Here is a 26,135-nt window from a genome sequence, read left to right as displayed (position 1 = left end):
CATAGTGGTCAAGACAGCATGGTACTGGCACAAAAACAGAGACATAGACACTTGGAATCGAATTGAACACCAAGAAATGAAACTAACATCTTACAACCACCTAATCTTTGATAAACCAAACAAGAACTTACCTTGGGGGAAAGACTCCCTATTCAATAAATGGTGTTGGGAGAACTGGATGTCTACATGTAAAAGACTGAAACTGGACCCACACCTTTCCCCACTCACAAAAATTGATTCAAGTTGGATAAAGGACTTAAATTTAAGGCACGAAACAATAAAAATCCTCAAAGAAAGCATAGGAAAAACACTGGAAGATATTGGCCTGGGGGAAGACTTCATGAAGAAGACTGCCATGGCAATTGCAACAACATCAAAAATAAACAAATGGGACTTCATTAAACTGAAAAGCTTCTGTACAGCTAAGGACACAATAACCAAAGCAAAGAGACAACCTACACAATGGGAAAGGATATTTGCATATTTTCAATCAGACAAAAGCTTGATAACCAGGATCTATAGAGAACTCAAATTAATCCACATGAAAAAAGCCAACAATCCCTTATATCAATGGGCAAGAGACATGAATAGAACTTTCTCTAAAGATGACAGACAAATGGCTAACAAACATATGAAAAAATGTTCATCATCTCTATATATTAGAGAAATGCAAATCAAAACAACCCTGAGATATCATCTAACCCCAGTGAGAATGGCCCACATCACAAAATCTCAAAACTGCAGATGCTGGCATGGATGTGGAGAGAAGGGAACACTTTTACACTGCTGGTGGGACTGCAAACTAGTACAACCTTTCTGGAAGGAAGTATGGAGAAACCTCAAAGCACTCAACCTAGACCTCCCATTCGATCCTGCAATCCCATTACTGGGCATCTACCCAGAAGGAAAAAAATCCTTTTATCATAAGGACACTTGTACTAGACTGTTTATGGCAGCTCAATTTACCATTGCCAAAATGTGGAAACAGCCTAAATGCCCACCAACCCAGGAATGGATTAACAAGCTGTGGTATATGTATACCATGGAATACTATTCAGCTATTAAAAAAAATGGAGACTTTACATCCTTCGTATTAACCTGGATGGAAGTGGAAGACATTATTCTTAGTAAAGCATCACAAAAATGGAGAAGCATGAATCCTATGTACTCAATCTTGATATGAGGACAATTAATGACAATTAAGGTTATGGGGGGGGAAGCAGAAAGAGGGATGGAGGGAGGAGGGTGGGGCCTTGGTGTGTGTCACACTTTATGGGGGCAAGACATGATTGCAAGAGGGACTTTACCTAACAATTGCAATCAGTGTAACTGGCTTATTGTACCCTCAATGAATCCCCAACAATAAAAAAAAAAAAAAAAGAAAATAACTTTAAAACAAGTATGCTTAAAATCGTCAAAGTTAAAAGTAGGGAATGTACCCTGAAAAGGCAGAGATGAGTATAAGACAAGACAATAAGGAAAAGTGAAAACAAGAAAAGGTTACTATAAAAAAGAATGGATTATAAAACCTAGAATCAAAGAATAGTGATTGAGGATTAAAAACAAACTAGGAAACAATCTAGGCTATACAGTTATATAGAGAATTTTTAACTTGGAAGATAAAGATTTCATCCAGGGCCAACCAAGAAAGATCACAACATAAAAAGATTAAAGAGCAATTACTAGAAATAAAAATGTATTCTTCAACTTCATGGTGAAAGGGGGGGTTGATGTGCTTTCACCTAATTGTGCCCATTAGGTGGAAAGATAAGGTATACAGCACACCCCTGGGTGAAGGGCTCAACTATAACTTGAACTTTACCTAACAAATGCAGACAATGTAACCTAATCATATGTACCATCATAGTAATCTGAAATTTTAAAAATATGTGTTGATAAACACAAAAATATAGCTAATTGGAGATCAAGAAGAAAATAAAAGAACTAAGCAAAGAAGCCAAACCTAGAGAGATATGACCAAGTATTCTAAAACTGAAGACATGATTTTCTGGATACAAAGTATATACACCAAGTACCACCTGGAATAAATTTAAATCTATGCCTAAGCGGTTGGGAAACCTGCAGCCTTCAGGCAAAATGAGGCCTTCTAGGTCCTTAAGTGCAGCCTTTTGACTGAATCCAAATTTTGCAGAACAAATCCTTTTATGAAAAGAGGTGCAGCAAAGAAAGATGAAGCTTTTCTTGCCTCCTTTGGTGCTTAAAAAAAAAAGAATCTGGCTCAGCACCTGTGGCTCAAGCGGCTAAGGCACCAGCCACATACACCTGAGCTGGCGGGTTCGAATCCAGCCGGGGCCTGCCAAACAACAATGACGGCTGCAACCAAAAAATAGCCGGGCGTTGTGGTGGGCACCTGTAGTCCCAGCTACTTGGGAGGCGGAGACAGCAGAATCACTTGAGCCCAGGAGTTGGAGGTTGCTATGAGCTGTGACGCCATGGCACTCTAACCAGGGCAACAGCTTGAGGCTCTGTCTCACAAAAAAAAAAAAAAAAAAAAAAAAAAAAATCTGAAAATTAGAAGGCTGCAGGTTCCTCACTCCTGGCCATAGACACATCATAGTGACATCAAAACATAACAACAAAAATAAAGGTAAACTATTAAAAGCCACCTTAGAGAATGATAAAGTTGCTCTGAAAGAACCAAAACCAGACTGACAGTAGAATCCTCAGCAGCAGCAACAATAAATGGCAGAAGAGAAGGAGGTGATGCATTCAAAATACTGAAGGAAATCACCTTCAATCTAGAATTCTGTACACAGCAAAATTACCACTTAAGAGTGAAGGCCATAAGAGTTTATTATCCAAAGGACATGGATGAAAAACTGCTAGATGACATATTTCAGTAAACTATTTATTTGAACCTCACAATTGCTAGAGCCGTAACCATGCTATTATGCAGTGTTATATGTCTTATCACAATTTCTGAAAACACGGTCTCTAAAAGTAACTTCTAAAGGTCATGTTATTCTGGTAAAGCTTTGAAAGACTGTTTTTTTTATTCTAGTCTTTATATCAGAGGATTTTTTTCCCTTTTCCCTAATCCTAAATTGTAAGAGGAAATTTTTTAAAGAAAAACTGCATAATTTTTCCTACAAACAGCTATTTAAACTTCTACCAATTACTTAGCAATCTACCTCCAAACAGGGGTGTCTTCAGGATGTGGATTATGTGAGGCCTGTTTTGTGGATATTGTGAAAATCATGCGCAGACCTTTTTTTGCTCCTCGGCTTTTGTTACTGTTGGCTGTATATATAAAATTTATACTGTTGCTGTATATATAAAATTTATTTTTGATGAGTGAAAATTAGGATGTTGAATATACCTTTGAAAGTTCATAAATATAAGAAGCTCAGCCCCTGCTCATTGTTCTTTCTCCTTTTCTCTGGAAGGTTCCGGTACCTCTGCTGCAGGCTCTGTCACCCTGTGACCTACAGGTACTACAGGTCTGAGGGGAAGATGCTGGGACAACACAGAAGCCAGGAAATGGAACTGTTAACATTCAGGGATGCAAGGGCGGCGCCTGTGGCTCAACGGGTAGGGTGCCGGTCCCATATGCCGGAGGTGGCGGGTTCAAGCCCAGCCCCGGCCAAAAATAAAAAAAAAAAAAAAAAAACATTCAGGGATGCAGCCATAGAATTTATTCCAGAGGAGTGAGAAGACCTGGACACTGCTCAGCAGAATTTGTATAGGGATGTGATATTAGAGAACTACAGAAACCTGCTCTCTATGGCACCACATATTAAAGGAAGCAATAACCAGTCTTTGAAAGCTCCAGAGAAACCCAGGATTTCAGATCTAGGATTAGATTAAAATTATGTTCACCTACAGTGCATCTTACAAGAGTACATGTGAAACTTACTAAATGTAGAATATAAATGTTGTAACACAATAACTAAGAAAAAGCCAGAAAGGCTATGTTAACCAGTGTGATGATGAAAATATTTCCAATTGCATATAAAACCAGCGTGTGGTACCCCATGACTGTGTTAATGTACACAGCTATGATTTAATTTTAAAAAAGATAATATTCCAGAAATTTTTAAAAAGCAAAAGAATAAAATTGTGCTCAGTCAAATTATTTCTGAGGGGCGGTGCCTGTGGCTCAAAGGAGTAGGGTGCCGACCCCATATACCGGAGGTGGTAGGTTCAAACCCAGGCCCAGCCGAAAACTGCAAAAAAAAATTATTTTTGAAAAGGAGAGAACTAAAATTGAAGAGAATTTTTTTTTGTTTGTTTGTCTGTTTTGTTTGTTTGTTTGTTTGGAGACAGAGCCTCAAGCTGTCGCCCTGGGTAGAGTGCTGTGGCATCACAGCTCACAGCAACCTCCAACTCCTGGGTTCAAGCGATTCTCCTGCCTCCACCTCCCAAGTAGCTGGGACTATAGGCACTTGCCACAACGCCTGGCTATTTTGTGGTTGCAGATGTCATTGTTGTTTGGCGGGCCCGGGCTGGATTCAAACCCGCCAGCTCAGGTGTATGCAGCTGGCGCCTTAGCCGCTTGAGCCATAAGCACCGAGCCTGAAGAGAATATTTTTTAAAAAGAAAGTTCAGGGTGGCGCCTGTGGTTCAGTGAGTAGGGCACCGGCCCCATATGCTGAGGGTGGCAGGTTCAAACCCAGCCCCGGCCAAACTGCAACAAAAAAATAGCCGGGCGTTGTGGCGGGCGCCTGTAGTCCCAGCTGCTCGGGAGACTGAGGCAAGAGAATCGCGTAAGCCCAAGAGTTAGAGGTTGCTGTGAGCCGTGTGACGCCACGACACTCTACCCGAGGGCGGTACAGTGAGACTCTGTCTCTACAAAAAAAAAAAGAAAGTTCATAAATATTCTTTATCTACACAGGCAACATGTATGTATATAGGTGATTCAGTGACCTCTGTATATTACACGAGGTATCTGAATGTATCATCACAATACCTCACAATATGTGATGTTCACTCACTGAATTTTAATTCAATAAAGAGAAAAAAGCCATGAAATTTTAGAAACAGGGATATTTTCATATTGTTTATATTAGAGAATTTTTCTTCCTGCTTTCTTATAGATATTTAAAGTTGCCAATGACATAATATCCCATATCCAAAAATTCAAAATCTGAAATGCTCCAATATTCAAAACTTATTGAGTACCAACATGACACTGAAAGAAAATGATTATTGGAGCATTTCAGATTTTGGCTATTCATATTTAAGAACCTAAATGGGGCGGAGAAGGGGCAGCACCTGTGGCTCAGTGGGTAGGGCGCCGGCCCCATATACTGAGGGTGGCGGGTACGAACCAGGCCCCAGCCAAACTGCAACAAAAAAAAAAAATAGCCAGGCGTTGTGGCGGGCACCTGTAGTCTCAGCTACTTAGGAGGCTGAGGCAAGAGAATCACCTAAGCCCAAGAGCTAAAGGTTGCTGTGAGCCATGACACCATGGCACTCTACTGAGGGTGACAAAGTGAGACTCTGTCTCTAAAAAAGAAAAAAAAAAGCTGAGTGTTGTGGGGGGCACCTGTAGTCTCAGTTACTCGGGAGGCTGGGACAAGAGAATCACTCAAGCCCAAGAGTTTGAGGTTGCTGTGAGCTGTGATGCCACAGCATTCTACTGAGGGTGACAAAATGAAACTCTGTCTCAAAAAAAAGAACCTAAACAGGGTAAGTACAATGCAAATATTCCCAAATCCCCCAAAATCTGAAATCCAAAACACTTCTGGATCCCAAGCATTTTGGATAAGGGAAATTCAACCTGTACTTCATTTTCCTATCTTAAAAATAGATTTAGTATGTGTTTAAAATGGAGATACTATGCATGCTATACTTTGGGGTCAGGAACCTACAGCCTCAAAACCATAAATGCCTTCCAGATCCCCAAGTGTGACCCCTCAACCAAATCCAAACTTCACAAGTCTCTTTATTTAAAAAAAATTTGTTCTGTTAAATTTGGATTCAGTCAAAAGGCTACACTCAAAGATCCAAAAGGCCACTGGTTCAGGGTGCTCTAAAACTCTTAATTTCTCTAAAAAAAATTTATTATTTTGTATTATCAACTATATATGAACCTCTGGAAAAAAATAGATGAAATGGCCCAGATGCAGTGGCTCATGCCTGTAATCCTAACACTCTGGGCAGCTGAGGCCAGAGGACAGCTTGAAGTCAGGAGTTCAAGACCAGCCTGAGCAAGAGACCAACCATCTCACCCCAAAATAAAAAAATTAGCCAGGCTCAGTGGTGGACACCCATAATCCCAGCTATTCAGGAGGCTAAGGGAGGAGAATCACTTGAGCCCAGGAGTTTGAGGTTGCTGTGAACTATGATGATGCCACTGTACTCTAGCTGGGACAACACAGTAAGAGTCTATCTCCAATAAAAAAGGAAAGAAAGAGAGGATGTTAATTAAAAAGACAGAGCATTAAAAATATATAGTGTCAATTATTTCTGAAGACATTTAGGGCCTACCAACTGCCATGTGAAATTAAGTGAACCTCAGTCTTTCCTTTCAAATAAAACAAAGGTAGTATTTTATAAAAAGTTGTGTCTAGGGGCGGCGCCTGTGGCTCAAAGGGGTAGGGCGCCAGCCCCATATGCTGAAGGTGGCGGGTTCAAACCCAGCCCTGGCCAAAAACTGCAAAAAAAAAAAAAAAAACGTTGTGTCTAGGCTCAGCACCCATAGCATAGTGCTTATGGTACCAGCCACATACACCAAGGCTGGCAGGTTCAAACCCAGACAGGGCCTTCTAAACAACATTGACAACTGCAACAAAAAATAGCCAGGCATTGTGGCAGGTGCCTATAGTCCCAGCTACTTGGGAGGCTGAGGCAAGAGAATCACTTAAGCCCAAGAGTTTGAGGTTGCTGTGAGCTGGGACAACATAGCATTCTACAGAGGGTGACATAGTGATACTCTGTCTCAAAAAAAAAAAAGGTTGTGTCTAAAAACTTTGGCTTTTCCCAGTATGTTTCTATTGGGTCAATATTGCCTTCAGGACCTGATTCTAGCCAGAAGATAAAGTTATGGCACACCAGTATGGATGTAGTTTCTTTTTGAGGCCATTAACCATCACAGCTAATCTCTCAAGATAACCCACACAGGACTGTGACTAGTCACACAGTGACTAGTCCTTGCAGTGGGACCTCCCCATCATGCCATCTCACCTCGTTCACATCAGTCATCACAAGAAACCCACTCCCAGCCCATGCCTCATGTTCTGGGTTCTTGTCCCCATAGGCTCTGAGTACCTCCCCTAAGCTGACCTCATGCCTCCCACCCCTTAAACTCAAGAACCATTTAAGAACTCATGACATAGCATCAACAAAATCCCCTATAGTGTCAACTTCTTCTCTGAGTATTCCCTCCTCTTGCTCTAATTCAGTGCTTCTCACCTCTGGCTGCACTTCAGAGTCCCTGGGTAGGTTTTAAACATCCTAAATGGCCAGGCCTCGCCATTCCATGCCAAAATGTTTGGGAGTGGGCCCCAGGCCTCAGCAGGTTTCAAGCTCTCCCAAATGGTTCCACTGTGTGGCCAAGAGTAAGAACCAGCAGGCTAACTAAAACCCTGCCCTGCCCTTAGGGAATGCCGTCTGGTGGGGGCTGCCTCTCTCCCACAGGACTAGAGGTGAGCAGGAGGAGGCTAGTTCTTTACTGCCACCTCCAGAACACTAAATCTTTCTCCCCTAAAATCTGGCTTTCCAAGTCTCAGGCAATTTCTCAAACACACCAGGACCTGCTATATGCCTGTTTCTTTGCATTTGGTTTTTCCTCTATAGCAAAGCTCAGTATCCCACAGCCAGCTAAAAAGAAAAGTTCTCACCTTGTTTCTTTAAAACTCATTTCATTGGTCACCTCACCCTTTCCACAAGCCTTCCTCGTCTCTTTAAGCTTACAGGCATTAATTAATTGCTTCTTCCATAGTGTTTTAACCCTCTACTTCTATTTTAATCATTACATTGCTAGTGAGGAGTGCTTGTTGTTATAGGGAAGGTAAGAAATTAATGGTATAAATAGGAAAATTCTGAGCACATTGGTCTATAGGGAGCCCCAATTCATCAAATACAGGGGCTAATAGAAAATTTAAAAGATAATACTTTATACCCCTAAAATCTTTTCTTTATTAAATTATACTGAAGCTCTGGTTTTGTCACAATTGCCCTAAGAAATCTGACATGAGACCAATGCTGCTAAAGGGGTTTGGTTACTTAAGTACCAAAAGTACCAAATAGTCCCACAGCAGAGAATTGACCCATGGATAAGCACAAATTGGAGAAGTCATTTTAATTAACATGGCGCCTGTGGCTCAGTGAGTAAGGCGCCGGCCCCATATGCAGAGGGTGGCGGGTTCAAACCCAGCCCCGGCCAAACTGCAACCAAAAAATAGCCGGGCGTTGTGGCGGGCGCCTGTAGTCCCAGCTGCTCGGGAGGCTGAGGCAAGAGAATCGCGTAAGCCCAAGAGCTGGAGGTTGCTGTGAGCTGTGTGACGCCATGGCACTCTACCGAGGGCGGTACAGTGAGACTCTGTCTCTACGAAAAAAAAAAAAAAAACATGCACACAAACCATGAGCTAATAAGCTTAACTAACTCTCACTTTAACATCGCTGTGTATGAAATAGTTTACTCTAATTGCCTTTTTGGTTATTTATATTATGAATTAGTCTTCTTTTTTTTTTTTAAAAAAAAAAAAAAAGTCACCTCTTTTGAGCTGAGCCAAAAGACCATGCCCTGGTCTTTAGTCTCTCCACATGAAAATGTGGAACACAAGCTACTTGACTCTTTACATATTCACTTCGTCCTTCTTGATCTTACCTATAGTGTGAAAAATACATAGTAAAAAGATATTTCTCTGGATTTATTCCTTTTCCTAACTCCAGGGCCCCATATGTATAACTTAATCCAGATGTTCATGTCACAGTGGTGCTTAAATAAGTACAAGCCGGCTAAACTGCCTTTATGCTGAAAACATAGACGTCATCTTTCTCACTTGATAAAAGTGGATATACTTTTGGTGTACGTAGAATGATCTTTATATAACTTTGTACATGTATCTGAAGATGTACAAACTCATTTCTCTTTCATATACTTAAAACCTGGAAGCTGGTATTTTACTGCACACCTGTAGTCCCAGCTACTTGGGAGGCTAGACAGGAAGATTGCTTGGGACCAGGAGTTCAAGGCCACCCTGGGGCAACATAGCAAGAACTGATCTCAAAATAAAAATAAAGAAAAACTTGGAAGTGCATCACTATTGACTGATTGGCCATATAATTTTTAAAACACTGCTTCTTGGGGACAGAAACAAGATGGATGACTCAAGCCAGCTTTCCACAGAGGCTCCCATCCAGAAGGAGAGTTAAAGGATAGAAATTTAGCAAGTAACCTCGTGGATTAGAGCTGCACCAAGAGAGAAGGTTGAAGAACGCACATCAACCCCACTGAGGTGAGCTGCGACCCCAAGGATACAAACAAAAGGTACAAAATCCATCACCAAGCAGACAGGAGTCCCCTCCCCCATAAGAACAGCTCGGAGTGCCCCAAAAACAAACGAGCAGAGTTCAAAGGTCCTCCCACTACACTCCACGGGAGAGACCATCTAAAAACTGGACCTAACTCCTTTACTAGGGTGCCATGGCGTTCTCCTGTCAGGCATAAAACTGTATAAAACTGTATATATTCTCTACCTGCAGTTCTGAGCTCCCAGCACTCCCCTCCACTCTCACTCTGAGGTCTCGAGGCCTGTCACCCAAGGAGTCCAGATTCTTGGGCGATTTCTCAAGGGGTGTGGACAGGGCCAAGATTGCAGCTGGTCAGTGCTGATTCTGTGGCATGGGAGTGAGGAGAGGATGGTCAGCTGAGAGGGAACCACACCAGAGCAGCGGTGCCTCGAGGCACAGAGCAGCAGCCATTTTTGGCAACAATGGGGCTCAACCCTGGATATTCTGAAGTCACACCCTGCGTCTCTCTGGGAAACCAGAGGAGGCCGGGCATCTTCTCAGGTGGCAACCACCGTAGAACAGATCTGGGACGGAAATGCAGGCCCCATGAGTAACGGGTTTGCCTGAGGCGGTACTGGCCTGGGTGGAGCGTGGGGACTAAAAAATGCACGCACAGAGCCAGGAGATTCCCAGGACAGGGCTGACCCAAAGGACTGCTTTACTGAGCCTATGATGCACCTGACCCTCAGGGGATCATCAGCCTATAGACAAAGGAAGGCAGGAGGCTAGAACTGACAGCTAACCGTGCTGTGAATACAAACCTGCAGGAGCAAAGACAGGGCCTGAGGCGCAGGTTCTGGGAACTCAAAACAGCTTCTCTTCTGCAGGGGAATTTAGCAGGGACAGAAACAAATTCCCACAAAGTTGTTCTGTTCTGTCAGTAACATCAATCAGGGGCGGGGCTGGAACTAAGTGAACACCTCCCCAGCCTCCATCAAGCACCCGAGGTTGTCAGGCCTCACCTCCTCCTGCTGGATAGAGGCAGAGAGCAGCAGCCTGGCTGAGCAGATATAGATTACTTGTGATTCAGGCAGGTGCAAACCTCTGGAGTATCTGCTCATTGGAGGCAACTGGGTCACAGCCCTGCAGGGTTATCAGTGACTGGGTGTGACAGAGGTGCAAAGTGGGGAAGGAGGCATCAACCTTCCTAAACTAATCTATTTGTTGGGTGGGTCCTCCTGACTTCACAGAGAACCAGAGCAAGTCATATTTGAGTTGTCAGCAGACCCCTGCGATCTAGTTGCCAGAGACCTTTCAAACTTTCCCACCTGAGACAGGTGCTACTGACTAAGACAACTGATTTGGACCTTTTGAACTAAGCCAATCAACCGAGGACTATCCAAGTGGTGCCCTGGGTGTGTGGTTATAGGAAGGTTTGATTTTCCTTTTCCAATTGTTACCTGTGAGGGGCAGGGTGACTTAATTGCTGGTATTTCTCCACAGCTGAGACTTCAACCCAGAGTAACTGTTTCACTAGGGTCAGACAGAGACCAGCTGAAAACAAGACAGAGCCACTTAGCCCCACCACACCAAACAGGTCACCAGTTTCTCAGGCTGTAGCACTGTACGGGTCCTCGACAAAGCTCCAGGGGAAAAATCAAATGGTATAAAATAATCATGGGGCGGAATCAGCGGAAAAACTCTGGTAACATGAATAACCAGAATAGATCAACCCAGCCAAGGAAAGATATGGCAGATGTAACTAAAGATGCCATTCATAAACAGATGGCCAACATGTCAGAAATCGAATTCAGAATTTGGATTGCAAACAAGATTAATACAATGGAAGAAAATTTGGAATTAGAAATTCAAGGAGCAATTCAAAAATCGGAATTAGAAATTCAAGGAGAAATTCAAAAGTTGTCTCAAGAATTTAACAAATTTAAAGACAAAACCACCAAAGATTTTGATGCACTGATGCCAGAATTTGCAGCGCTCAAAGATCTGAAAAATACAGTAGAATACCTCAGTAACAGAGTGGAGCAAGCAGAAGAAAGGATTTCTGACACTGAAGACAAAGCTTTTGAACGCTCCAAAACTCTCAAAGAGGAAGAGAAATGGAGAGCAAAAACGGATCATTCTCTCAGAGAGCTCTGGGATAATTTGAAGAAGGCTAATATCCACCTCATTGGAATCCCTGAAAGTGAAGAAGTGGCCTCACAAGGCACAGAGGCCCTTCTCCATGAAATTATGAAAGAGAATTTTCCAGACATGCCAAGAGATTCTGAAATTCAGACAGCAGACAGTTTCAGAACCCCAGCACGACTCAACCCGAATAAAACATCCCCCAGGCATATCATAATTAACTTCACTAAAGTTAATATGAAGGAGAAAATTCTGAAAGCAGCCAGACGTAAAAAATCCATTACCTACAAAGGAAAGAATATTAGAATGACTGTAGATCTCTCTGCTGAAACTTTTCAAGCCAGAAGAGGGTGGTCATCAACTTTTAATCTCCTAAAACAAAATAACTTCTCAGACCACCAAAGAGTAAAAGTTGAACTCAGTAACAACAGGAATCTGCATACTGATATAAAAACATGGGAGTTAAATAACCTTATGCTGAATGATAGCTGGGTCAGAGATGAGATTAAGAAGGAAATTGCCAAAATTGGAACAAAATGACAATGAAGACATGAATTATCAGATACCTGGGATACCGCAAAAACAGTCCTAAGAGGGAAATTTATAGCACTGCAAGCCTTTCTCAAGAGAATGGAAAGAGAGGAAGTTAACTTGATGGGACATCTCAAGCAACTGGAAAAGGAAGAACATTCCAACCCCAAACCCAGCAGAAGAAAAGAAATAACCAAAATTAGAGCAGAATTAAATAAAATTGAAAACAAAAGAATTATATAACAGATCAATAAATCAAAAAGTTGGTTTTTTTAAAAGGTCTATAAAATAGATAAACCTTCTGCTAACCTAATCAGGAAAAAAAGAGTAAAATCTCTAATCTCATCAATTAGAAATGACAAAGACGGGGGTGGCGCCTGTGTGTCAGTCGGTAAGGCGCCGGCCCCATATACTGAGGATGGCGGGTTCAAACCCAGCCCTGGCTGAACTGCAACCAAAAAATAGCTGGGCGTTGTGGCGGGCGCCTGTAGTCCTAGCTACTCAGGAGGCTGAGGCAAGAGAATCGCTTAAGCCCAGGAGTTGGAGTTTGCTGTGAGCTGTGTGAGGCCATGGCACTCTACCAAGGGCCATAAAGTGAGACTCTGTCTCTACAAAAAAAAAATAAATAAAATAAAAAAAAGAAATGACAAAGACGAAACAACAACAGACTCCTCAGAAATTCAAAAAATCCTTAATGAATATTATAATAAACTTTATTCTTAGAAATATGAAAATCTGGCTGCTGCCGTCGCAGCTAGAGGGAAGGAGGCTGGGGGAGGGTAGCGGAGCCACCGCAGGGCCATGTTGGGTCTTAGGCGACTGCTGTAGGCGCCAACAGAGCCAGCGTGCGTGCAAAGAAGCGACAGTGGCATGGGATCTGCCTTTCTTCCAGCAGCCCGGAGCAGCAGCGGTGGCGGTGCCATGAGTGGGGGCACCCCTTACATCGGTAGCAAGATCAGCCTCATCTTCAAGGCAGAGATCTGCTACGAGGGCATCCTCTACACCATCGATACTGAGAACTCCACTGTAGCCCTCGCCAAAGTTTGCTCCTTTGGTACCAAGGACAGACCAACAGATCATCCAATACCACCTCGAGATGAAGTCTTTGAATACATTATTTTCCGTGGGAGTGATATTAAAGACCTCACTGTTTGTGAGCCACCAAAACCACAATGTTCTTTGCCTCAAGACCCTGCTATTGTTCACTGTTCCCCAGGCTCATCTGCTTATTCATTCCAATCAGTGGGTTCTTAGGCACCATTCGGCAGGATGCCAATATACAGCCAATTCAGTCCAAGTTCATTAGTTAGGCAGCAGTTTGGTGCTGTTGGTGTTGCTGGAAGTTCCTTGATCTCCTTTGGAACAGAAACATCAAACAGTGGCACCTTATCCCAAAGCAGCACGGTGGGCTCCACCTTTACACAGGATACGAGATCTCTAAAAACACAGTTATCTCAAGGTTGTTCAAGCCCTCAGTTAGACCCTTTGAGAAAAAGCCCAACCATGGAACAAGCAGTACAGACCGCCTCGGCCCACTTACCTGCTCCAGCACCTGTTGGGAGAAGGAGCCCTGTATCAACCAGGCCTTTGCCATCTACCAGCCAAAAAGCAGTAGAGAATCAAGAGCACAGGCGAGCTGAAGTACATAAAGTATCAAGACCAGAAAATGAACAACTCAGAAATGATAGCAAGAGACAAGTAGCTCCAGGTGCTCCTTCAGCTCCAAGAAGAGGGCATGGGGGTCATCGAGGTGGCAGGGGAAGATTTGGTATTCAGCAAGATGGTCCAATGAAATTTGAGAAAGACTTTGAAAGTGCAAACGCATAATTTAACAAGGAGGAGATCGACAGTGAGTTTCATAATAAACTTAAATTAAAAGAAGATAAACTTGAGAAACAAGACAAGCCTGTAAATGGTGAAGATAAAGGAGACTCAGGAGTTGATACCCAGAACAGTGAAGGAAATGCTGATGAAGAAGATTCACTGGAACCGAACTGCTACTATGCAAAACTAAGTCCTTCTTTGATAATATTTCCTGTGATTATAATAGAGAACGAAGACTTACATGGGCTGAAGAAAGGAGATTAAATGCAGAAACATCTGGAATCCCACTTCGTGCAAACCGTGGCCGTGGCGGGTACAGAGGCAGAGGAGGTCTCTGTTTCCGTGGTGGTGGCAGAGGTGGTACATTCAACACCCCTCGAGGATTTCATGGCAGATTCAGAGGAGGTCGTGGGGGCAGGGAGTTTGCAGATTTTGAATATAGAAAAGACAATAAAGTTGCTGCATAGTCTACAAACAAGTCTTTGAAAATAGGTGAACTTCTAGCTCTTCGTGGTCCTGAAAATTGGTTTCAGTCTTTGCAAAGAATGAAGAAGTGAATTCACTGTATATTTGTCACCAGCAATGGGGTTTTGTTTGTTTGTTTTCCTGCTTAATTTCAAAAATAAAATGCAGTTACTTTTGGGGGAAGGAAGGCTCATCTTAAAAAATGAGCATTAAATATATTTGAAATAGCAGAAGGTTAAGTAATTTCTTATGTATAGTTAAACTAAAGCAGTACTTCAATGGGACTTATAAGTATTTTTTCATCACTGAAAGGATTTTTTTATCACTAAATTGTATTTGGCAATGATTGCAAGTTGCCTACAGATAGGACCATGATACTGTGTTTTGAGCCACAGAAGGTTGTGTGTGCACGTGTGTGTGTGCCTCTATCTCTCCTTTTGGAAATCCTGTAATTTGAGATAGCTTATTTCGTCAATTAATTAGGGTGCTGGATGGTACAGAATTTGTCAGTCAACTGTACACACAGTAAATACTGTTTCTTAGGCAAAGGTAACTTTTTTATATAGTTGTAAAATTGCATTATATTCCATTGCCAAAGAAACATTAAGAACTTTGTATAGCTGTACAAAAAGCAACTAATTTTTTAAAGAATAAACATTTTAAAGTCAGCAAACAAAAAAAAAGTATGAAAATATGAAGGAAACTGACCAATACTTGGCAGCACATCACCTTCCAAGACTTAGCCAGAATCAAGTAGAAATGTTGAACAGGCCAATATCAAGTTCTGAAATAGCATCAACCATACAAAATCTCCCTAAAAAGAAAAGCCTGGGACCAGATGGCTTCACATGAGAATTCTACCAAACCTTTAAAGAGGAACTAGTACCTATATTACTCAACCTGTTCCAAAGTATAGAAAAAGAAGGAAGACTACCCAACACGTTCTATGAAGCAAACATCACCCTGATCCCCAAACCAGGAAAAGACCCAACAAGAAAAGAAAATTATAGACCAATATCACTAATGAATATAGATGCAAAAATACTCAACAAGATCCTAACAGAATCCAGCAACATATCAAACAAATTATACATCATGACCAAGTTGGCTTTATCCCAAGGTCTCAAGGCTGGTTCAATATATGCAAATCTATAAGTATAATTCAGCACATAAACAAATTGAAAAACAAAGACCATATGATTCTCTCAATGGATGCAGAAAAAGCTTTTGATAATATCCAGCATCCCTTCATGATCAGAACACTTAAGAAAATTGGTATAGAAGGCACATTTCTTAAACTGATTGAGGCCATCTACAGCAAACCCACAGACAATATCATATTGAAGGGAGTTAAATTGAAACCATTTCCACTCAGATCAGGAACCAGACAAGGCTGCCCTTTGTCTCTACTGCTCTTTAACATTGTAATGGAAGTTTTAGCCACCACAATTAGGGAAGAAAAGGCGATCAAGAGTATCCATATACGGTCAGAAGAGATCAAACTTTCGCTCTTCACAGATGATATGATTATATATCTGGAAAACACCAGGGATTCTACTACAAAACTCTTAGAAGTGATCAAGGAATACAGCAGCGTCTCAGGTTACAAAATCAACATTCATAAATCGGTAGCCTTTATATATACCAACAAGAGTCAAGCTGAAAAAACAGTTAAGGACTCTATTCCATTCACAGTAGTGCCAAAGAAGATGCAATATTTGGGAGTTTATCTAACAAAGGACGTGAAAGATCTCTATAAAGAGAACTATGAAATTCTAAGAAAAGAAATACCTGAATATGTTAACAAAAGGAAAAACATACCATGCTCAAGGCTGAGAAGAATCCACATTGTTAACATGTCCATACTACCCAAAGCAATATACAATTTTAATGCAATTCCTATTAAAGCTCCACTGTCATACTTTAAAGACCTTGAAAAAATAATACTTCGTTTTATATGGAATCAGAAAAAACCTCAAATAGCCAAGACATTACTCAGAAATAAAAACAAAGCAGGAGGAATCATGCTACCGGACCTCAGACTATACTATAAATCGATAGTGATCAAAACAGCATGGTAATGGCACAAAAACAGAGAGGTAGATGTCTGGAACAGAATAGAGAACCAAGAGATGGATCCAGCTACTTACTGTTATTTGATCTTTGACAGGCCAATTAAAAACATTCAGTGGGGAAAAGATTCCCTATTTAACAAATGGTTTTGGGTGAACTGGCTGGCAACCTGTAGAAGACTGAAACTAGACCCACACCTTTCACCATTAACTAAGATAGACTCTCACTGGATTAAAGATTTAAACTTAAGACATGAAACTATAAAAATACTAGAAGAGAGTGCAGGGAAAACTCTTGAAGAAATTGGTCTGGGTGAGTATTTTATGAGGAGGACCCCCCAGGCAATTGAAGCAGCTTCAAAAATGCACTACTGGGACCTGATCAAACTAAAAAGCTTCTGCACAGCCAAGAACACAGTAACTAAAGCAAGCAGACAGCCCTCAGAATGGGAGAAGATATTTGCAGGTTATGTCTCCGACAAAGGTTTAATAACCAGAATCCACAGAGAACTCAAACGTATAAGCAAGAAAAGAACAAGTGATCACATCGCAGGCTGGGCAAGGGACTTGAAGAGAAACTTCTCTGAAGAAGACAGGTGCACGGCCTACAGACATATGAAAAAATGCTCATCATTCTTAATCATCAGAGAAATGCAAATCAAAACTACTTTGAGATATCATCTAACTCCAGTAATATTAGCCCATATCACAAAATCCCAAGACCAGAGATGCTGGCGTGGATGTGGAGAAAAGGGAACACTTCTACACTGTCAGTGGGAATGCAAATTAATACATTCCTTTTGGAAAGATGTTTGGAGAACACTTAGATATCTAAAAATAGATCTGCCATTCAATCCTATAATTCCTCTACTAGATATATACCCAGAAGACCAAAAATCACATTATAACAAAGATATTTGTACCAGAATGTTTATTGCAGCCCAATTCACAATTGCTAAGTCATGGAAAAAGCCCAAGTGCCCATCGATCCACGAATGGATTAATAAATTGTGGTATATGTACGCCATGGAATATGATGCAGCCTTAAAGAAAGATGGAGACTTTACCTCTTTCATGTTTACATGAATGGAGCTGGAACATATTCTTCTTAGTAAAGTATCTCAAGAATGGAAGAAAAAGTATCCAATGTACTCAGCCCTACTATGAAACTAATTTTTGGCTTTCATATGAAAGCTACAACCCAGTTATAACCTAAGAATACGGGGAAGGGGGAGAGGAAGTGGAGGGAGGGGGGAGGATGGGCCGAGGGAGGGTGATTGGTGGGATTACACCTGCGGTGTATCTTACAAGGGTACATGTGAAACTTAGTAAATGTAGAATATAAATGTCTTAACACAATAACTAAGAAAATGCCAGGAAGGCTATGTTAACCAGGGTGATGAAAATGTGTCAAACGGTCTATAAAACCAGTGGATGGTGCCCCATGATTGCATTAATGTACACAGCTATGATTTAATAAAAAAAAAGAAAGAAAGGCAAGTTTTACAAATGGAACTTTACCCTAGAAGTAAGAACAATGTAACCTAAATATTGCACCCTCATATTAATTTGAATAAAGTTTAAAAAAAAGAAAAAATAAAAATAAAATAAAACAGTGCTCCTTTGTAGGGAACAAAACATTTTCTTGTTTACTATGATCTAGTCTTGCCTATTTATCAAGTCGAATAATATGAAATTTTTAAATATAAAAGTAATCTAAAACTTTATTTTAATCTCTTTCAGAACTACCAATAAATGTTGATAACAATTTTAATTATACCAGGTCTCCTCATGATGGTTCTACAGTACCATAAAAGAAGTCTCTGTAGGGATAGGTAAGGGTACATTTCCAAAGTCGCGGTGATGTGCCATATATACCAAGGAACATTCACAAAAATTTAACAGAGCAAAGAAGAATTCAGAGTGTTTAAGTTCTCTGTAATAAAACTTGCTGTGAGGTGGTAAAAGTGACTTTGTGAGAGAGTAAGCAAGAAGGGATAGAAAAATGAGGAAGGAAACGGAAGAAACTGAAAACATGGAAAGTGTGAAATCCTGGACCAATATGCAGTAAACTCTCATTTTCAACTCTTCTAGGGAAAACTATTAGCATAAGATAGAAAAATTAACTTTAACCACATAATATAGAGATGAGATGACAGATGTGAAAGGTTTGAAAATGTTCTTAGCAAACCCTTAATAGTGTTTCCTAAGCATTAAGCCCTCAGGATATTAGGTGTTTTATAAATAAAGAGATGAATGGTCACGCAAGCTAGGAAATTGCCAGCTTTAACCAAACTGACTTTCTTTACTGTGGGAATTCAAAGCCCTTAGTGCACATATATGCTGTGAATCTCCCAGAGGAGGTGGAGAGTCAGCAGCCTGCAAATCTGTCTTAACACAGAGCCCTATTGATATCTCCCAGAAACTGGTTTGTCACAAGTAGTCTGGGAAAGACTGGCATATACAGGTGTCCCATTCAGGTGGTTAGTGAGATTAACTAAGGGTCAATATAAGGAATTTGAAGTGGCACAAAGACTAAATACAAGCATGTGTTTATGACTCAGCATTTTACATACTGAGTATGTGTGTCCCACATGCATGAATGGAAAGAGCGAATGGGCAGAAGGAACCAGTGTAGGGATTTTCTGCCTACTCTTCTGACACACCTGTTCCCAAAGTCTGAAATCTCCATAGTTAAGCGGCTGGGCAGGAAGCTTGGGCTGAGTGCTGGGCTCACTGTTTACATTGTGATAGGAAATCTGGTAGACAAGGCAACAGACTCACTCTTAACAGTAACCAGAGAACTCCCAGTCCCCCTGTGAGATCCTTGGTCACTAAACCCCAAAGCAGGCAGGAAGCCCTCCTCAAGCAGCTCAGATGAGAACTGCTGATAGCTGCAGCACATTTCACAACCAGGAAGCAATTATTTGTCATTTGTGCAGCAAAAGAAAGACAGGTTGGTACAAAAGCTCTTTCAGACAGGTTTTCCACATATTCATCCAGGTGGCCCCTAATCCCCAGGCCTGAAACTAGCATCTAGCACAGTGGTTCTCAACCTGTGGGTCTCGACCCCTTTTTAACAATGAAAGTACATTGCAGCATTAGGAAGGCTGAGAACCACTGATCTAGCAGATAAGCGCCTCCAGAAGGCCTGCTCATGTTGTGGTAGCAAAGTTCAGGTTTGCTGCTGGTGCTAAGCAAAAGCCTCATCTACTCCAGGTCCTCCTTAGGGCAACATGGTGAAAGCCTCAAGGGCAATTGTAATGGATCTGCTGTCCTGCTGTTACACACAGACACTTGGACTCCAGTGATGAGGAGAGGGGAGCCTGGAGGAGACAGACTGCAGGGTGGGAGCCACCTCTGCTAGTAAGTAGCTATGCCACCTTAGGCGACCTGCTTTACCCCTATATGCTCCAATTTCCTCATCTGTAAAAAAGGGATCAGATTAGTATCTGTCCCTACTTCATAGGGGTTTTTTAACATTAAATAACGCATCGAAAGCACTTAACACAATGCCTGCCCTACTGTAGATGCTCCATGAACAGAGCTAACAATTTGAGCAAACGGAAATTCTAACCAAGGAAAAGCTTAGGGTGGAACTAAAGTTTGGCATTAGCTATACAGTAGGGACTCAATAACCACTAGTTGACTGGTCAGCCAATATCTCTTAAAGCCAATGCTAGATACTGGAGAAGGAGTTCTTATTTGTTTCCATGCAGGTCAGGAATAAATGGGCTTATTACCCTTCAAACTGAAGTAGGAAGCCAATACCTCATGGTATTTGCATCTCAAGGTTGAGTGGAGACTAAACACCATCTAATTCTCTGAAAGGACAAATAAGTGTTAACAGTGGTTTCAGTAACCATGAGTCCTGAGATGGCACTGTATGCAAAGGTATGCACTGTGCCAGCCAGAGAAACGACACAGAAACCGAGACTGTCTACAGAGAAATTTCACATTTTTGCCAAAAGTTACAAGGGGTCTTTTAAAGATAGAAAATTTCTTCAGCAGCAATTAACGAAAGGAAGGATCCGTAGTACACTCCATGGATTTGCTGCTCCCTTCTCATTTTCAACTCCAGAGGAAGTATTGATGAGACAGGCCATAGTAGCACATATAAATAAGGCAGAATTAATTTACAAGTGAAACCAATGTTGGCGACATGCTCTCTCACTCCTACTTTTTCAGCTTATCGTTCTGAGGGAAAATACCACCCTGAAGAAAGCCCCGTAGGCCAAAACCACAGCTCTAACCCCATGTTGATGATCATTTATTGTTAGTTGATGTAGAATTAACACAGCTCGTAAGATGCTGATAAACACACAGTCACCCAGACAACACAATGCTATACAGAAAAACCACGTTCCTGCATCCCTAATTGGAGAGACAACCTTTCTGGTACTCCTCACTCTGTATGAAAACAGATACAAGCCTAGAGGCCGAGAGTAAACAAGGCCACGTTTGCTTGGTGACCTAGAGAGGCTGAGGAGTTGGCTGAATGAGAAGAAATTAAACCGCTCTCTGATCTTTTCAACCAGGTATCAGCCCAGGAATCTGACAGACCAGTTCTGCGGTGATCACCCTTTGCAAAGAAGCACAGCGACAGGACAACTTCCCTCCTCCCAAAGAGTTTACAGAAATCAAGTATGTCTCCTACCTGAGATGGACAAGGTCTCGGAGGGAGTGCAGGAGGAGGGGGTAACAATCCTGACTTAGTAGCTGAAAAGAAAAACACGTACAGTTAGGAATTACTTCTCCAAATTAAAAGATAAAACAAAAAACTTGTTAACTAGAAATATCAATGACTTTTGCATTTAACATTTTTAAGTTTTTCAAATCAGAAGGCTTAATAAAAAAGAGTACATATTATTTCTCAACCCTTTTTCACTTGCATCCTACCCAAAAGCCAAGCATTTATACAGGCTGTTACAATCAAAACAGTGTAAAACAGCGAGGAAAAGACACCTGGAACCCAGCATGGGAAAGGTGGTAAATTCTTCAATATTCTAATGTTAATCATTTAGCAGTCAAATAATTCAAAACTCCAAAGGGACCCTCTCTGCCTTCTTTTATATTTCTCCCTAGCTCTCAGCCATACCACTGGTCATTAGCTCAGTGAAAAGGCTATAGAAACTAAGGGAGCTGGGACTCAAATGAGGCTGCCAGCCACCCTGTAAGTGCTCCTGGGTATGGGTCTGACAGCAGCAGAGGAGACCCAAGGTGATATTTAAGGATTCTTCAAAGATCTTGATTTCTTTTTTGTTCCCTGATCCTTATTATCAGGAAAACTAAATCTGTTTCTAAGATAATATGGACACATTTGAAGAATCTCTTGAAAGAATGAGTCAGTCTAACTTTTTAATTTTGTGAGATACAGAAAATACTTGAGTTAAGCTGAAAACATCTGAAGCATAATTTAACAATGAAAATAAACAGCTGTTATAAAAGTATACATGAAGTTCATAATCACACACAAGAAAAAAGTTTACAATTGCATATTGGCCAAGTTAAACCATATTTTTATAAACTCCTTAGAAAAACACCATGGTCTCTATAACTCTATGTAGTTTATTTGCAAATCTGTAATATACAGGCTAATACTTGGACAATTTTCTGTCATTAAAAAATAAATCATAGCAATGCACCAAGAGCATGGAAGTTTTTGAAAATCACTTTTGATTGCCCTAGTTGGATCAGACAAGCTAGAAGATGGAGTTTGGCGCTTTCCACAAATGTAATTCAGAGTAATAACACAGAGATTTTCATTTTAAGCCAATGCACAGATACAGTATAACCATGTGGGCCCATCTATGATTTCTCTCAATCTGTCTTTCATTAAAATTTATGAAACACATCAGTGAGTCAAAACTCTAGAGGTGGTGAGACCTTGAACAGCTGTCAATAACAACACACAAAGCAAGAGAAAATACCAAAAGCCTTCAAAAATTATCCCTCTCAGAGCCCCTACTCCATAGGTCCTAACAGATTGGGCCTTTGAATTACCAATTACTTAAAAACAAAAAGAAGCAAAGAAACATAAAATCTATGCATGCTTCTAAGGGAAAGACCGAGCAACTGCACCAGAACTAAGTGTGTACTAAAACAACCCTTTATTAACAAAAGAGGACTACACAAGAAATGATAAGCCGTTTAACTAAATTGACTTCTGCCAAGATGGAATAACAGAGATCAGATTTGCCCATTCATTTGAAAGAACCAGAAACAGACAAACCCTAACCCTAACCCTAACTCCTTGGTTATTTAGTTGACTAATTTCTAACTTTCCTTCTTTTTCTTTTTTTAATTTCAAATTGATACTAGAGTATAAATGTTTAGATTATACTAATTTCAATTCTAAGGTAAAGTTCAAGCTGTAGTTGAGCCTTTCACTCAGGGGGCATGTTGAACACCCTCACATTGTGCACATTAGGTGAGATACCACCAATTGCCCTCCCTCTTCCCATCAATCACCCTCCCTGCTCCCTTTATCCCCCACCCCTCCCCCTTGCTAAACGATATTTGTGTTTTATCTTTAGTGTGGCCATGTCATTGTTTATCTATTGGTTTCATATTAGTACTGAGAATACTGGATGCTTTTTTGCCCATTCTTGAGACATTTTATAAGAAGAAGGTATTTCAACTCCATCCAGGTAAACACAAAAGATGTAAAGTCTCCATCTTTCCTTATGGCTAAGTAGTAAGTACTCCATGTTATACATATACCACAGTTTGTTAATTCATTCATGGGTTGATGGGGCACCTGGGATGCTTCCACAAGTTGGCCATTGTGAACTGAGCTGTAATAAATATTCTGGTGTAAATGTCCTTGTGGTAAAATGATTTTTGTTCTTCTGGGTTAATGTTCCTTCTTTTCTAATGTGAACATTAAGGGATATAAATTTTCTTCCAAGTACCTTTTCAGTATAATCTCATAGGTTTTATATGTGATATTATTATTCAATGCTAAAAACTTCCTAATTCCCATTACAATTTCTTTTATGATGTCTAAAGTTTATCCTTTAGCATTTCCTTTATTGAGAATCCGTTAGTAGCAAACTTATTTGATTTGATTGAAGTCTTTATTTTTCCCTCACTCTTGAAAGATGAAATCTAAATTGACAGCTATCTTCACTCAGCACGCTGAAGATAACATTTCACTGCCTTCCGGCTTCCATTATTGCTGTGGAGAAGTCAGCTGTCAGTCAAATCATGTTTTATTAGGGAGCCTGTCTTCTCTATGGTTGTTTTTATGATATACTCTTTGGTTTTGGTACTCTGAAATATCAACTCTTGTCCTGTATCTGCATGTGTATTTTTTCCTCTTCTTTTTCTTTTATCACCTGTTTGTCCTTATTGGAATTTGTGAACCATGTCGCATTCCCATTAACTTTGGCCACTTCTCAGTGACTGTAAAATTTTTCTTTTCTAGAACTTCTATTTGGTCTTTTTTCAAGATAGCCTTTTCATCTTTATAATTTCTTGGTCACTTTCTCATTTTTTTCATCTTTTCTTTTAACATATTAAACACATTTATGTAATTCCAATATCTGAGCCCTTTATACTTTCCACTGTTTATTGTTTCCTTTGGCTCTTGCTCATTCTTCTTTATTTCCTAGTGTATTTGGCAAACTTTGACTCTGAACACATATTCCTTGGAAATCTGCCTATAGGAACATCTTGAGATCTAGGTGGAAAATGATTTCTTCCTCTCTCTAGTGTTTCTTCCAGAAACCTGAAGGTACTACAAACCTAGGACCACTTTAAACTAAAATTCTGTCTTGATACTGTACAGAATTCCTAGTTTCTGCTGTTTGATCTGAGATTTTGTTATATGTCCTATCCTAATTATTTTGAGTACAGATAACAGTCTGAATATATTTGAATTAATCTCACTCTTACCTCATTAATACAACAGTGAAGAGAATTATTTAAATGCTCTTGTTTAAATTTGTAATTGAGAAAACAGACGAGTGACTCATAGCTAATTAGAATGTCTGAGAAAGCAATGAAGAAAGCAGAAAGTAACCAATTTGTTCCATAAAAGCTTGCCCCTAAATCTCAGGAATTGGTGGCATCAAACTCCTTTGAAGATGGGGTAAAACAAGGAAAGCAATAAAAATTCAAGAAATGAACTGATAATGGACCCATTTTCTACCCTTCAGGAAAAGGACATACTTTGATAAGACCCTTCAGGATCTGCTCCCAGCTATATGCCCTACTCCTACAGTCTCCTCCACATGTAGTAGCCATGGTCTACCCCTACTTCACCTGGTAACTTAGAATATCATAAGTGATCAACAGATACTCGTTTAAATCATAAGAAAGATCTACAGGTTTATGTTCCACTCTTATAGTTTAAAACAGTGGTTTTCAACCTTCCTAATGCCACAACCCTTTAATACAGTTCCTCATGTTGTGGTAACCCCCAACCATAAAATTATTTTCATTACTACTTCATAACCTTAATTCTGCTACTGTTATGAATTGTAATGTAAATATCTGATATGCAGGATGGTCTTAGGCGACCCCTGTCAAACCCCCAAAGAAGTCGTGACCCATGGGTTGAGAACTGCTGGTTTAAAAAAAGGCCAAGTGTGGTGGTGCACAACAAGTAATCCCAGCTACTTGGGAGACTGAGGCAGGAGGTTTGCTTGAACCCAGTAGTTTGAGGTGGCAGTGAGCTATGATGACACCAGTGCACTCCAGTCTGGGCAACATAATGAGATTCTTTCTCAAAAATATAAAATAAAATAAAAATTTTTTAAAAGACTGATTGAAACAGTTTAGAGGCAGTTATATTCCTGAGATTTCCTCTCATATTCTCTAAGGTTTTAGCATGTTTCCCACTTCAGCAAAAGACTAAATGTATTTCACTTTTCCAGAGAGGAAACCAGGCCCAGATGAAGGATGAGGGCCATCCTGAAAACAGAGGGATTCTGTAGCGGTATGCACTCTGGATACTGAGATTCTCCCATCCATCTTCCCTATTGCTCCCAGACTGTTGCATCCAGACATTAGAAGAGTATGTTCCAAACAATCAAAGGAGCCAAGAAGGAAGATCTAAAGATATTGACATCAAGGGATCGCTAACAAGATGACCCAGCCAAATCATTCTACCATAAATCTCATAGTTGGCAAGTCCCATCCATCTGCTCATAATATTCCAATCAATTATTTATTCTCTATTCTTAAATAGATATTATTAAATATTGCCAGGCATGTTCACAAAAATGTTCTAACCTAAAGTAGAGATCAATAATAATTGAAAAAAGTAACCTCAAAGAAACAGACTAAACCTATACTAGGAGAACAAAGTTAAATGTATATTATTAATATAATTGGAATGACCATTAAAGTTTATTCTAGAAATATTTAAACACTTACTATGTGCTAGGTACTGTTTGCAGCACTGGGAAAATACCAGTGGAGAGAAGAAAAACAGGGAAAAAAGGCTCTACCTTTATGAAGCTTATATTGAACTCAGAAAGGAGACAATGGGGTACTATTGAGAGATGAGATTTTAAATAGAGTCATGGGAGAAAATCTCAATAAGACGTCAGAGAAGTCATTGCAAAGATGAAATAATGGAATGCCATTAGAAAAAAAAATTACAGAAACATTTTAAAGAGCCCTTAGAAATTAAAGATATGATAGCAGAAAGAGAAAGCACAATAGAAG

The 26,135-nt window shown here is 40.4% G+C and overlaps 1 protein-coding gene and 1 pseudogene across 5 annotated transcripts in view; one reads left to right on the top strand and one right to left on the bottom strand.

The window, feature by feature from the left end:
• The window catches only part of REPS2 (RALBP1 associated Eps domain containing 2), a 313,577-nt gene that overhangs the window by 56,704 nt on the left and 230,738 nt on the right, over window positions 1-26,135 (bottom strand). For all 5 annotated transcript variants that reach the window (XM_053580740.1, XM_053580743.1, XM_053580742.1 and 2 more), the window contains one exon: window positions 21,115-21,176. In XM_053580740.1, coding sequence (XP_053436715.1) covers window positions 21,115-21,176 — 62 coding nt within the window. The remainder of the gene's footprint in view (window positions 1-21,114; window positions 21,177-26,135) is intronic.
• LOC128578214 (protein LSM14 homolog A-like) lies at window positions 13,018-14,387 on the top strand (annotated as a pseudogene).

The sequence above is a fragment of the Nycticebus coucang genome, chromosome X (genome assembly GCF_027406575.1).
Source record: "Nycticebus coucang isolate mNycCou1 chromosome X, mNycCou1.pri, whole genome shotgun sequence".
NCBI classification, from domain to species: domain Eukaryota; kingdom Metazoa; phylum Chordata; class Mammalia; order Primates; family Lorisidae; genus Nycticebus; species Nycticebus coucang.
Note: the sequence above shows the minus strand (reverse complement) of the source record. Positions and strands in the feature narration are given on the sequence as shown.